This window comes from Larus michahellis, chromosome 11, assembly GCF_964199755.1.
Source record: "Larus michahellis chromosome 11, bLarMic1.1, whole genome shotgun sequence".
NCBI classification, from domain to species: Eukaryota; Metazoa; Chordata; class Aves; order Charadriiformes; family Laridae; genus Larus; species Larus michahellis.
The window spans coordinates 961,953-973,519 of record NC_133906.1 but is presented as its reverse complement, the minus strand read 5'-3'; the positions used below and the strand labels follow the sequence as shown (position 1 = coordinate 973,519).

The 11,567-nt window shown below is 52.1% G+C and overlaps 1 protein-coding gene across 4 annotated transcripts in view; it reads right to left on the bottom strand.

Moving 5' to 3' along the window:
- Positions 1–5,201: 5,201 nt before the first annotated feature.
- NRG2 (neuregulin 2) overlaps positions 5,202–11,567 on the bottom strand; it is a 175,394-nt gene continuing 169,028 nt past the window's right edge. For all 4 annotated transcript variants that reach the window (XM_074604035.1, XM_074604032.1, XM_074604034.1 and 1 more), the window contains 2 exons: positions 9,118–9,342; positions 5,202–7,670 (listed from right to left, as the gene is read on the bottom strand). In XM_074604035.1, coding sequence (XP_074460136.1) covers positions 7,013–7,670; positions 9,118–9,342 — 883 coding nt within the window. In that variant the 3' untranslated portion in view covers positions 5,202–7,012. The remainder of the gene's footprint in view (positions 7,671–9,117; positions 9,343–11,567) is intronic.

Below are 11,567 nucleotides of genomic sequence, written 5' to 3'. Positions count from 1 at the left end.
ATCAAAGAAGCTTTAGTTGACACTCTCTGGCAACGCTCTGGCATTTCAGCATCATAGACATGCCATCTCCATCCCCAACAGCACCAGTGGCTTTTCTTTCCCTCCTACCACAGCCTGCACAGCAAAGGGATACGCTGGTTCTCCAAGGGCCAGGTTGCTCTTTTCTCCACCAGCCCTCTCTCTCATCCTCCTTCTCTCCCTGGCGTCCCCACAGGTTCATGTCCACAGTTCCCAGCAGGGGCAGGAAACTCAGCCGAGACGATGGTCTGTGGTATCACCAGCGCTTCCAGAGAAGGGCACAGAGTGGCGGGGAGCACCTCCCTCCTCCGAGAGGAGCACCCTTCAGCACGTCGCGACAGGACAGGCTATCATGAGCTAGTCACTGACCGAGCGAGAGGCGTCTTCAGCACGGCATGTGGGAACCTCATCTGCCCACAGCAAGAGAGGCCTGAAGTGCCCTCTGTCACCTTATCCTTTTTTTATATATATATATATACATATGAATATATATAAATAAATATATATATATAAGGAAACTTTAATGTGGGTTTTTAACCTCAGTGTGCAACTGAAGGCAAGCTGCCTGGGGAAGACACTAGGGACCATGGAGGGTCTGACCAGCCCACCAAAATGTTTTAAAAAATGCAGTAGCCTATGTATCTTTTTTTTTTTTTTCCCCGCTCCTTTTTTTACTCGAATGGAAATCCCACCTGACTTTGCTGCGAAACATCGCTCTCCTGTTCCTGCTTGTTCAGACAAACTGGCCAAGTGGCTGCTTCGTTAGCATCCGCGGTGCCCGCCACTTTGGGTTCGAGGCGCAGTTGGAGCTGTGCTTCAGATCCAGCTGAACCTTTCTGTGCAGGAGAGATCCCACCTGCCCATCAGTGTTGACCTTCCTCCATTTTGCGATGCACACGCTATACTCTTTTAAGCGGGGAATTGTGTTTCTGTTCCTTTCTGCTGTCTGTGGTCCAATGATTTACTGTTGTACTAGAAGTGATTCCTCTGCATTTCAATGCCACGACTGTCCTCCCACACTTTATTTATTTATTTCACTCTTTGGTTTTGTTCTTTTATCTCAGATTGCTTCACTTTTTCCCTAGGTGCATTCACAGTAATCAAGTTCCAGTTTTGAAGGATCTTGTAGCTGCTAATTACGGTCATTTATAGTTTATATTTTGCAGCATTTTTTTAAACAAACAAAACAAGATTTGTTTGGACCTTTAATGTTTGAGAGCCTGTGGACTACTGTTTTCCATGATGGTTCATGACACTAAAAACCTCTGCCCAACTTTGTCACCTCTTCTTTTACCCCTGTTACTTTGTACAGTTTGATAGTTTATTTGAAATGATGCACTAAGAATCATGTAAAAAAGAATAACAATAAAGCTGAATCTGTTGGTAAAGAGAATTGGTCTGAAGTGCAGTTCCGCTGTGTGGTGGGTTTGGTCCCAGACTTCGTGGTACTAGACGGCCAGGCTGGAACGGATCTCCACCAGCGCCCGCCTCATGAAAGCCATGTTCCTACGGACAGACAGCGCCAGAAAATTGGAGTGCCTTTCCGCGAGCGGGGTAGCAGCCCACCCATCCTCCCGCGTGCTGAAAGCACTGGCCTGCCCGTGGCTTTGGACGGGTGGCTCGCCTGTGAAGCAGGTGCGGACAGATGGGCTGCTTTGGCAACACACCGAGGTAACTCTTCTCTCTGTCTGGTGCCACCCAGATCTATCTGTCCACACGCAGCCTGGAGGTTTATGGGAGGTGAAAGATAACAACATCCACATTGGTGGTTGGAGATGTTCTGGGAACTGTTCCCAGAGGAGCCCATGGCTCCATTGGGTGTCATGGCTGTTTCTCCAAGGCGTCATCTGCTTTGCTGTGTCAGGTACTGTACAGACGTCGCTAGCACTGAAGGGGTCCAAGATCCTGCTACTCACATGAAGCGTCTGGTGCCCAGACTCACAGCGGAAGCCTGGGGGAAAGCCAGGCCCAACTCTTGCTCTCCAAAATCCCAGGTAATATTCTGTACCTCAGCCTGTCCTTTCTGACCATCCCCTCCAGCAGGCACCAACACCTCCAGTGTGTTTGAGGAAGCCACCAAGAGCAGCTCAGTCCCCCATGTTGAATGTGCCAGTGCTCGGCCAGGAGTAAATCGCAGGGAAAAGCCCAAAGTCTCCTCTGGGCAGCAGGGAAGGACTTCAGCGCCGTGAGACTCACCCCCCAATGGGTGTGGAAAGGGGTGGCAGCTGGCATCAAGCAGCCTTTGGCAAGACAGCTAAGAGGGTTAAATTTGCACTTATTGATAACCAGCAGCTCGCCCTCATGCGCAAGTACCAATCTGGGTGCATACACAGATGTGGTGAGCGTCTTACCTACAAGAAAGCATTCAGAACACCCAAAAAAGCTTTGTTTGACCAACCCGCAGCCTCAGCTTGTGACCAAGAAGAAAATGCTTTCTTTCTCTCTTTTTCCGTCCCTGGAGGTGGACTCAGCCGTGCACCACTAAGAGAGAAGAGCAGCATCTCAGAGGAACTTTTTCTCCTCCTGCAGGTACCAAAATGCACTTTCTGGCCCAGCCCAGCCTGTGCCAGGCCCTCCAGCAGGCAGCACGGCTGCTCCGGGTCTCAGACAGCATTCCCTGACAGTGCTGGCTCCCTGTCAGGACCCTTCTTCTCTGGACACAACCTGACACCAAATTCATTTGAGAGGGGCTTTTTCTGGGGGTGAGGCACTGCAATCCCAAAGACAGGACCCTCTCCTGCCTGCGTCACCCCATCTGTGTCAATGGAACAATTCCTGCCCCTCTGGGAAGGGCAGCAAAGGCATCGCACACGCGGAGCAGAGCTGGCAGGAGGCTTCGGTGGCTCCCCCGACCTGTGAAAATTGCTGTAAAATATTTACGGCCAAACCCTAGGAACACACATGGCTGGAAATGAGGGGTCTAAAAATAAACCAGACAGGGAAAAAAGGAGAGAGATACAGGCTTCCTTCAGAGGCAATTGGAAAGAAAATTGAAGTGCTGTAACTGCCTCCAAATATAGAACACAGTTATGGGAATCAAGGGGCAAGAAATCACCACAAGAAATCATGAGGCTGCCATGGCTCAGAGCTAGCGGTGTCTCAGCAGATGCAGAGCATCACAGATCCCTGCAAAACACGGAGCAGTGAAACATCCCCCTGTCACGGGCAGCAGCGCTGGGCAAACCCGCAGCTCCTTTCCAAGGGCCCCAGAGAGCAGACCGCGGTGGTGATGCCTGGTGTGGGTCAGCTGCACTGAGCACACACCAAGGTTCGTCCACACCGTCGCTCTGCACCCCAGCCCAGAGCGTGGCATCAGGAAGCCCAAGAGCTGCAGCCCTCTTGTAATACGGATTCTGCTCTGACGGCCCCAGTTGGACCTCTCCATGAACAGACGCTGAGGAGAGCCAGACAGGGAGATGGGTTTTCTTTGGAAACTCAAAGGCCCCTCATCTCTCTCTTCTATGTGGCTGGTTCCCCCAGGGATCTTCACCCTTGGTGGCCTCCCACACGTGTACCTTCCAGGGGGCAGCTGCTTTTCGCCTGTCCCCGTCCATCCCGCCACACTCCAAGAGTTGCTGGAGGAGATAAGTTGGGGGACCAAAGTCAATGGGGAGTCACAGCCTGTCCCAAGAGTAACGGGAGGGAGGAGAGCTGCATGGTACTGCTGCTTTCACCCACCACGGCCTGGGGCTGTGCAGAAGTGGGACATGGTGTGTCCAAAAGTTACGTGGCAAATGTCACCCAAATCAGGACTTGACCCTACCGCCTTTATCCCCAGTCCTAGATATTTAAGACCTCCTTTGCACATTGCTCTTGGGTCACATGGGCCCCTCGGCAGGAGGGCAGGGTCCTTTAGCCTCTCACCTTTTGGGAAATCATTGTTGAGATGTCTTTATTCAGGGGGAAGTGATGAGCCCTCTGATCTGGCTGGAGTCCCCACAGCATGTATGATGGATGTTAGGGGTGGCCTGTGACCCAGTCACGTCAGCTCCAAGGCAACGGACATCTTGAGCGTGTTGGAACAGAAGAAGCCCAGGCTGTGGGTGTGCTTAGGCTGGCCTTCATCATGGGCATCATTGTGAGGACCGAGGAGTTCTCTCATGCCTCTTTGCATTCCTATGGGGTTGACTCAGACCACTCTATAGCAGATCCCTCTCCTACTACGTGAGTTTAGCTGGGACTTTTGGGCACCTATTCATCTCACTGAGCAGGAACAAGTCAGTGGGGTCCCCACTAGACTGAGCTACGGGTGCAACCGCAGGAACTGTGCGTACTGTGAATACACCATATTCTCAGTGATTTCTCTACATGAGGGGTACCCAGAGACACAGACTTGCCATGGAAGAACTGAAGAAGGAACCTATTTTGTGGGTGGGCAGATGTTGCATGGTGGCACAGCACTTGCAGAACTGGACCCAACACATCTCCACTCTACTTCAAACATAAGAATCAGTGCCAGCATGCGAAGCTCATGCCATGCATCTTGGCCTTTCTTGGCACAACAGACAGCTTCCACGTGTGGGGTGAAGGGGGATCTCCTGGACTGCAGGTGGAGAAGGAATGGCATCCCCTCAGGAGACATGTGGCATCCACTCACCTCAGTGAGCCTCCACGCCTAAGCCCTGCAGTGAAGGTCAAACGTCCATACCAGGTAGAAAAACGTCCACCTCTGGATCTCTAGGGGCATAAAGTTGTTTATGGAACCAGACCATCGTTCATATGTGGAGAGGCTGAGAGAGCTGGGACTGGTCAGCCTGCAGAAGAGAAGGCTCAGGGGGATCTTATCCTCGTGTATAAGTACCTGATGGGAGGGAATGAAGAAGAGGCAGCTGGACTCTTCTCAGTTGTGTCCAGTGACAGGACAAGAGGCAATGGGCACAAATTAAAAAATAGGGAATTCAGTGTGAACACAAGAAGACACTTTTTTTGCTTTGAGGCTAACAAGCACTGGCAGAGGTTGCCCAAAGAAGTTGTTGTGTCACCATCCCTGGAGATACTCAAAACCTGACTGGGCACCATCCTGGGCAACTAGCGTTGAGCAGGGGAGTCAGACCAGATGACGTCCAGAAGTCTCTTCCAACCTCAACCAGTCCGTGATTCTGTGTATGGTACCTGTCACAGCTCCCCATTTGCCCCCCAGATTGCCTGAGATAAATGCAGCCCACAGTTTGTTGTTTCTTATTTTATTTATAATATAAAAAATGTTCAAGTGTTAAACAGTCGAGAGTTCTGACATTCAGACAATCCAAAGCAAACTTTGACAATCATCTTATGACAAATTAGCAGAGTTTTCTATCTGACCCCATCATGGGTGAGGAATAGAGGGTTTAGTTACTTTATTGCTAAAAGTTAAATGAAATACACTGTCAATTGTTGTATTATCTTCTCAGTCACAGCTTCACCATGCATCCAATCTACAGTATCTGAAATGCAAAGGACATGCAGAAGTAAAAATATAAAAAGAAAAAAGTCAGGCTACAATGTAAACAGGTTTGCTGCAGAGAACTGAGGAGAGAGGGGCACTTCCATGGGGGATGCTCTGCCGCCTGGACACGCAGGACTGTCTCTTTGCGCCACAGAGCCAATGGCCAGAGCTGCTCCGAGTTCGGAAACATGACGTCCATCATCGATGGCAGGACGTGACGGTGACACAATTACAATACATGGCACGGCAGTACAGAGGAATCCGCTCACTGGGCTGCCCCACCCAGGGCCCCCCCTGCCCAATGCAGGGGCGATAAGCGGAGCCAAAAGTGCTCGGGCTCCTGCCAAACCCTGGGGCAGCACGGCCGGCAGCTCTCTGGCTCGGCGTCCAGGGCGAGCCACAGCCGTGCTGCGTCGCAGGACCGCACTCCGGGTGTCCTCCCAGTGTCGCCTGAACCGCGGCCGAGCACAGCACGCAGGACGGCACAGCCCCGGCAGCCCTACGGCACTGCAGCACAGGGCGCCACGGCCAACGCCGCACCGCGGCTACACCGCACGGTCAAGGGGACGCCGCGGCCAGCACGGCACCGGTATGGCAATGCAGCCACGGGGCGCCGCAGCTGAATGGAGACTGCCCTGTTGGGACCATGGCGCAGTGCCGTCTGCCTGCCAGGGCTGGCTTCAGTGAACTGGATGGAACCATACGTAACGGGGTACTGCTCACCACGTTCGTGTGGGTGTCTGCCCTGTTGGACTACAAACCTGTGCCGACCCAACTTCAGACCCACGGGTGAAATGGCCAAAGGTTGAGAGCTATATTGTAAGGGCTGCTGCTGCTGCGCGATTTCTTTTTCTCTTCCTACCTGTGTGGCAGAAGAAACATTATTTCTGCATTTCAGTATGGTGCTGTTGGGCTTCTTTTTCTCCTGATTTAAGCGAAAATACAAGTATTTCATAGGGCAAGACAGATCCCCATTAGACATGATAATGGAAATGCTCCCACTCATGTCCCAACTGTGTGTTTAAATGATACTTTAAAGAATAAGATCATTAATAGCGGGGTACGGGGCAAAGTGGCGAGGCTGTTTTCTTCCAGCGGAAGAGCGCCCTTGTGACAGGTTGTCTCCCAAACAAAAATCTATGATCTTAAAAATGCTACTGAAACAGAATCCTCGGCATGAATCCCAGCACTAGCATACAGCAAAAGGCACCACGATAGTTTTGTTTTCTATTTTTAAGTAGTCAAAAATTGGCCCACTTTTTTTTTTTAACTTTATTGTTTGTTTTCTTTTCTTCTTCTTTTTTTTTTTTCTTTTTTTTACTTTTTTTTTTCTTGGAAGCTGTAAATCAAGACATTACATATAAATAGAGATTCCCTATAAAAAAGTCATTGCCGTTAGCTATTATAAGACAACTTTGCTAAAATGAAAATAAAACATTTTATTTGTTATATTTTTTTCCCTCTTTTATATAAAATAAAAATATTTATTTTTGTTTTGTTGTGTCTCGCCACCCTCCTCGGCCTCCTCCATGCGGGTTACGTCTGCGAGCGCGCGAGTCTGGGAGGCGCCTAGAGAGGATGCGGGTCCGGTTTGGGCGTCGCGTGCGCCAGGCTGCTGCGCCCGCTCTCCGTGTGCGCGCTGTGTCTGCCGCAGGAGTAGTGAGTCCGGCTGTCGCCCGGCCGGTGGAGCGGGGGCGACTCTGTGTGCGCCGCCTCATTGTTCTGAGTGCTTAGGAAAGGGGTGCTCTCGGCCACCAGCTCCTCGTCAGACTCGCTGTAAGAGGCGCTGCTCAAGGAGAAGGAGTCCCGGACGGCTCTGGCTCTGTGAGGGACGTGCCCGTTCAGTTTGGATTTTTTCCACCGTCTGTTGCTGCTGGCTGTTTTCTTTGGCTGCTCTAGCGCTGTGACGTACTCCTGCGTCGTCTCGTACTCGTCGTCCTCCGTGATGCGGAAGGGGCTGGAGGGCAGGCTCCCCATGCTGTCGTTTAGGTAGGTCTTCCTTTGGTAGTAGCTGTCGTACCTCTGCGTGTCCTGGAAGGGGAGCTGGTACCGCCGCAGGAGGGGCTGCTGTTCCTCCACGCGGAAACTGATGGGGGCCGCCGGCGGCAGGGAGACGGCGTGCGCCGAGTTGGGGGAGGTGATCTCGAAAGTGGGCACCTGTGTGGCCATCGAGTAGTGGAAGTCAACAGGCGACAGGCGTGCTGGTGTGGTCAGGGCCGACACATACCTGAAAGAAGTAACACCTCTGTTTGGACACTGCACAACCCCGCAAACCTCCAGCTGTGCCTGCGCTCTGCCGAACACCTGGCGCAGGGACCCATGAAGTCCCAAGTGCGCCTGGTCCTGGAGCTCGGCATCTCCTGGGGGACCAGGTGGAGGGACCTCGCACCGCCGTGCTGAGGGAGGAGGAGCTGCTGCCTTCGGTGGGCGCTTGGGCGCTGTGCACCACGCATCCCAGGAGTGCCTCTCCCCAGGGACTCGGTATGCAATTCCCACCCCGCATTGCTGCAAACCTTGCAGCATCTGCCAGCAGGCTGAGTCAAGACTTCCCTCCCTCTCGTCTGCCTGCCAGCTGCTTTTCTGTTCCCCCTGGAGCTGCCAGGCTTGTCTCCAAGGAAGGTCCCTGAAATGCCCTCCCCCTCCTCAGGCCACAGATGGGGAAAGCCTGGGCATTGCTTCCTCTGACTGAGCAAAAATCTTGCGTCTCAAAAAGGCATCTACCCCTTACATCTACTCTAGTGGCAACGTCAGTGCGGCAACTCACGTCTGGTCTAGCCCCTCTCCAAACAGCCCTTCCTTTGGCATCACTTCTTTCTAAGGAGCAGATTTCATTTCCTCTCGATAGTCCCAATTGGTGTCATCTCACTCGTTTCAGGCTGCCCTGGCTCCCTGCCTCATCCGGCGCTTTTTTACCCGTGCGTCTTGTGAAGTATGAGACCTCCGTAGGAGCTGGGTCAGCCTGCCTGAATGGACGGGGGGACGGGAATGAGAGAGCAAGCAATGCTGCTTATCTCCTCTTCCTTATGGACAAGTCCCACTGCCTTGAAGGGTAACTGCCTGAAAGTGGCCACGTGGCCACCCAGAGTTGCCCACAGCTACCCACAAAGGACTGGAGCAAGGCTGGAGACGTGCTTCTGCACCATGAGGAACCAGACCCGGGAAGGGATGACTGTTGCTGCCTCGCACTGGCTGATAGTGTCTCAGCTCTGCAGATGCTTTCCCCTGAAGGCTGGGTCACGCAGAACCCTGTCCCAAGGCTGTGCCCACATACGGCACCCCGGGCCACCCAGGACTACGCTGAAGATGCACATCTTTTCCACATGTATCTGAGGGCCAGACTCTGCTTGAGCTGCCAGCCCACCAAGCTGGTGCTCTCAGACAGTTTTTCTTCACCAGTTGCTGACTGCAGCAAGGTATAGTCCGCTCCTCTCATTCCTGTGCTCCAAACCTACTTTGCCACCAGGTGAGCAGGGTGCAAGTGCTTGCTGCTGCCCCTACCAGAGTGGTCTCCTGGGGTAGTGGCTTCCGCTGGTAGGACCAGAGCTGGAGTTTCTCCAGTGCTACCACAGGACTGCTGCTCTAGGGCTGGGCAGAGGCAAACATTTTTGTGTCTGGCACAGAGGGCACAGCTCGCCTCTGCTGTGCCAGGGCGGCACCAAGCAGTGGGGTCTGACCTCTCGCTGTGCGGTGAGTCCCGCAGAGAATCCACTGAGTCACGATACTGCGTCATGGGCCTCCGCGAGTCCTCAATGCAGAAAGCGGCCCCGCGGCGAGCCCGTGCCTCCACGCACGCAGGGCTGTTGCATTTACTGGTTCCCACCGAGGACAGCATTATCCCAGACTGGGAATCTGAAGTCAGGCTCTCCGTCCGCTCCAAGCTCCAGGTGTGGCTTTCATGTCTGTGGACCAAACCCCATATGGACAGTGAGCAAGGAACCCCCACCAAGGTCTTCTCCAAAGAGCTGCATGCAGGCACAGCTCACACTCTTTTCTGCACTGGTGTCCCCTCCTCTCTCTCACTAGGACACAACTGGCCAGGGATGCCCAGCTTCCCAACCTTGCCTTTGATTTACCTTTCTTTACTACTTCTTGGAGATATGATCGAGAGCGTAAAGAAAGACAAATTGGTGTATACGGGGTAACTATCACACCACCTCCTGACAGCTGGGGACAGGACAGGACAGCCTCTGGAGGGAGGCCAGGGCAACTCTGCTTTGTGCTTGCAAAGTGTTCTGGGTGTGGAGCAATGCACCGGCCGTGCCAAGGCAAATCTGCAAAGGATCTTCAAATGTGCCATCTGCATTGCCAAGTGACAGACCCATCAGAAATGCTACCAGAAAGGACCCAGAAAAAAAACCACTCAAAATTACTTCATCAGCAGCAGAGAAAAGCATACCAAAGGTAGATCTAGATGTTCATTTTCCACTGGCTTATAAAAGATTTTGGTGGCAAAACACTTTCAAGGTGCTAGACAAAAACTATCATGTGTTGTCCAGACCTTGCTGAGCACTTGGAGCTCCACCTGCCCTAGTCTTGGTGCAAAGAAGATATCCCGCAAGGACTCACTGGGACCATGGGCACACCAGGGGTCCCACTCACGGCCACCAGACTGACCCCTCTCCATAGCAGAAACATGCGATCCATTAGAGCAACAGCTCTGGACTCCCAAACTGCACCAGGTGGAGCTGTGCCGGCAGAGGATTTTGGGTGGGGGTTTGCAGAGGAGAGCAGGCCTCATTAAGACTTCCCAAGAACTTGTTAATTATTGATGGCTCCAGGCACATGCTCGTCTGCAACCACCACACTCATTTATAACTTCAAATGGCGTCCTCATTAGAGGCGCTGATCGAGTAAAATAGAGCCTGATTATGCCAGTACTTTGCCTCTGGCATGACTTCAAGAAACACCTGCTCACTGCACTTGACTCAGGAAGATTAGGTGGCAGGTAGCCAGGACCAGAGGCTAGGCAAGGTAGGTGCCTCCCCACAGCTGTCATGTGTTATTGCTGCCCTCCAGGCACACCTCTGCGTCTTCAGGAGGCGCCCAGAGATGGCCCTGGGGTCCCAGGACTTTGAAGTGAGCATGGAAGGCCAGCAAGGCGCAGCTCTGCCGGCACAGGAGCCTCTGTGCACCTGGCTCAAGCTTGCACACAGATAGTCTGGGTTGGGCTGCAGCGTATGAATTAATAAAAAAAAAACAACTGGAAAACACACTGTCTAGCTCACCAGGGGTAGGACTTCGCTGGACAAAGGTAGTAATTTCCAGCCCAGAAAGTCATTCTTGGCTCCCTCTCTACCTGTTGGAGGTCTAGCCGGAGGAATCTGAGGCGGAATTCACCTGAAAACCTACGTTCAGTATCTGAAGTTGATCTGACGCATTGTACACCGAGAGCACTTGCTCATCCCTGATGAATGCCTGAACCCTGAAGAAACCTGCCAGGGGCCATCTTTGAGCTTTAGCTGAAAGGATTCATTGCTTCCTGGACGAAGGGAGGCAAACATATCAGACCGATGAAGTAAATAAGCTGGGACATCTTTTGCTTTATAGATTCAATGCAATGTGATCTATACATCATTGACAGGCTGTAGATATGGCCGCCCTGCACCTCACTGTCACCTTTCAAAGGCAAGTTCTCTTCTAGGGAAACACCACCACTTACTGCAAGAAGCACAAGAGCTGTGTAAGAAGAAGAACCTGAACATGCAAACTTGAAACAGCACAGGACGTTTTTCTAGAGCATTTGAAGGACTTTTCTGGACATCATAAAAATAGGAAAGTTCCATCTGCAATTTAAATGCTCTCACAAACCACGAGAACTTCGGCTTCCAAGCCATGCTGCTCTTCCCCCGATGGCTATGTTGAAATGTAAAAAAAATTATGCCTCTGCCTGTGTACCAAGAATTACTGGTACTTTTCTGCTAGACCCAGTTTTCCTGAGATCTTCAGCAAGACTTCCAGTGAAAGAGGTCCCACCACCTCAGAGGCTGAGATTCTAACGCAACTTTCTGGACTGTGATAAACTGCACAGGAGGGTTTTCTCTGGTGAAAAACTTTGACTCCCAAGTCAAACCCTAACTTTGAGGAACTGGTAAAGACATTTTGTGGTATTTTGTGTACTTTGCCT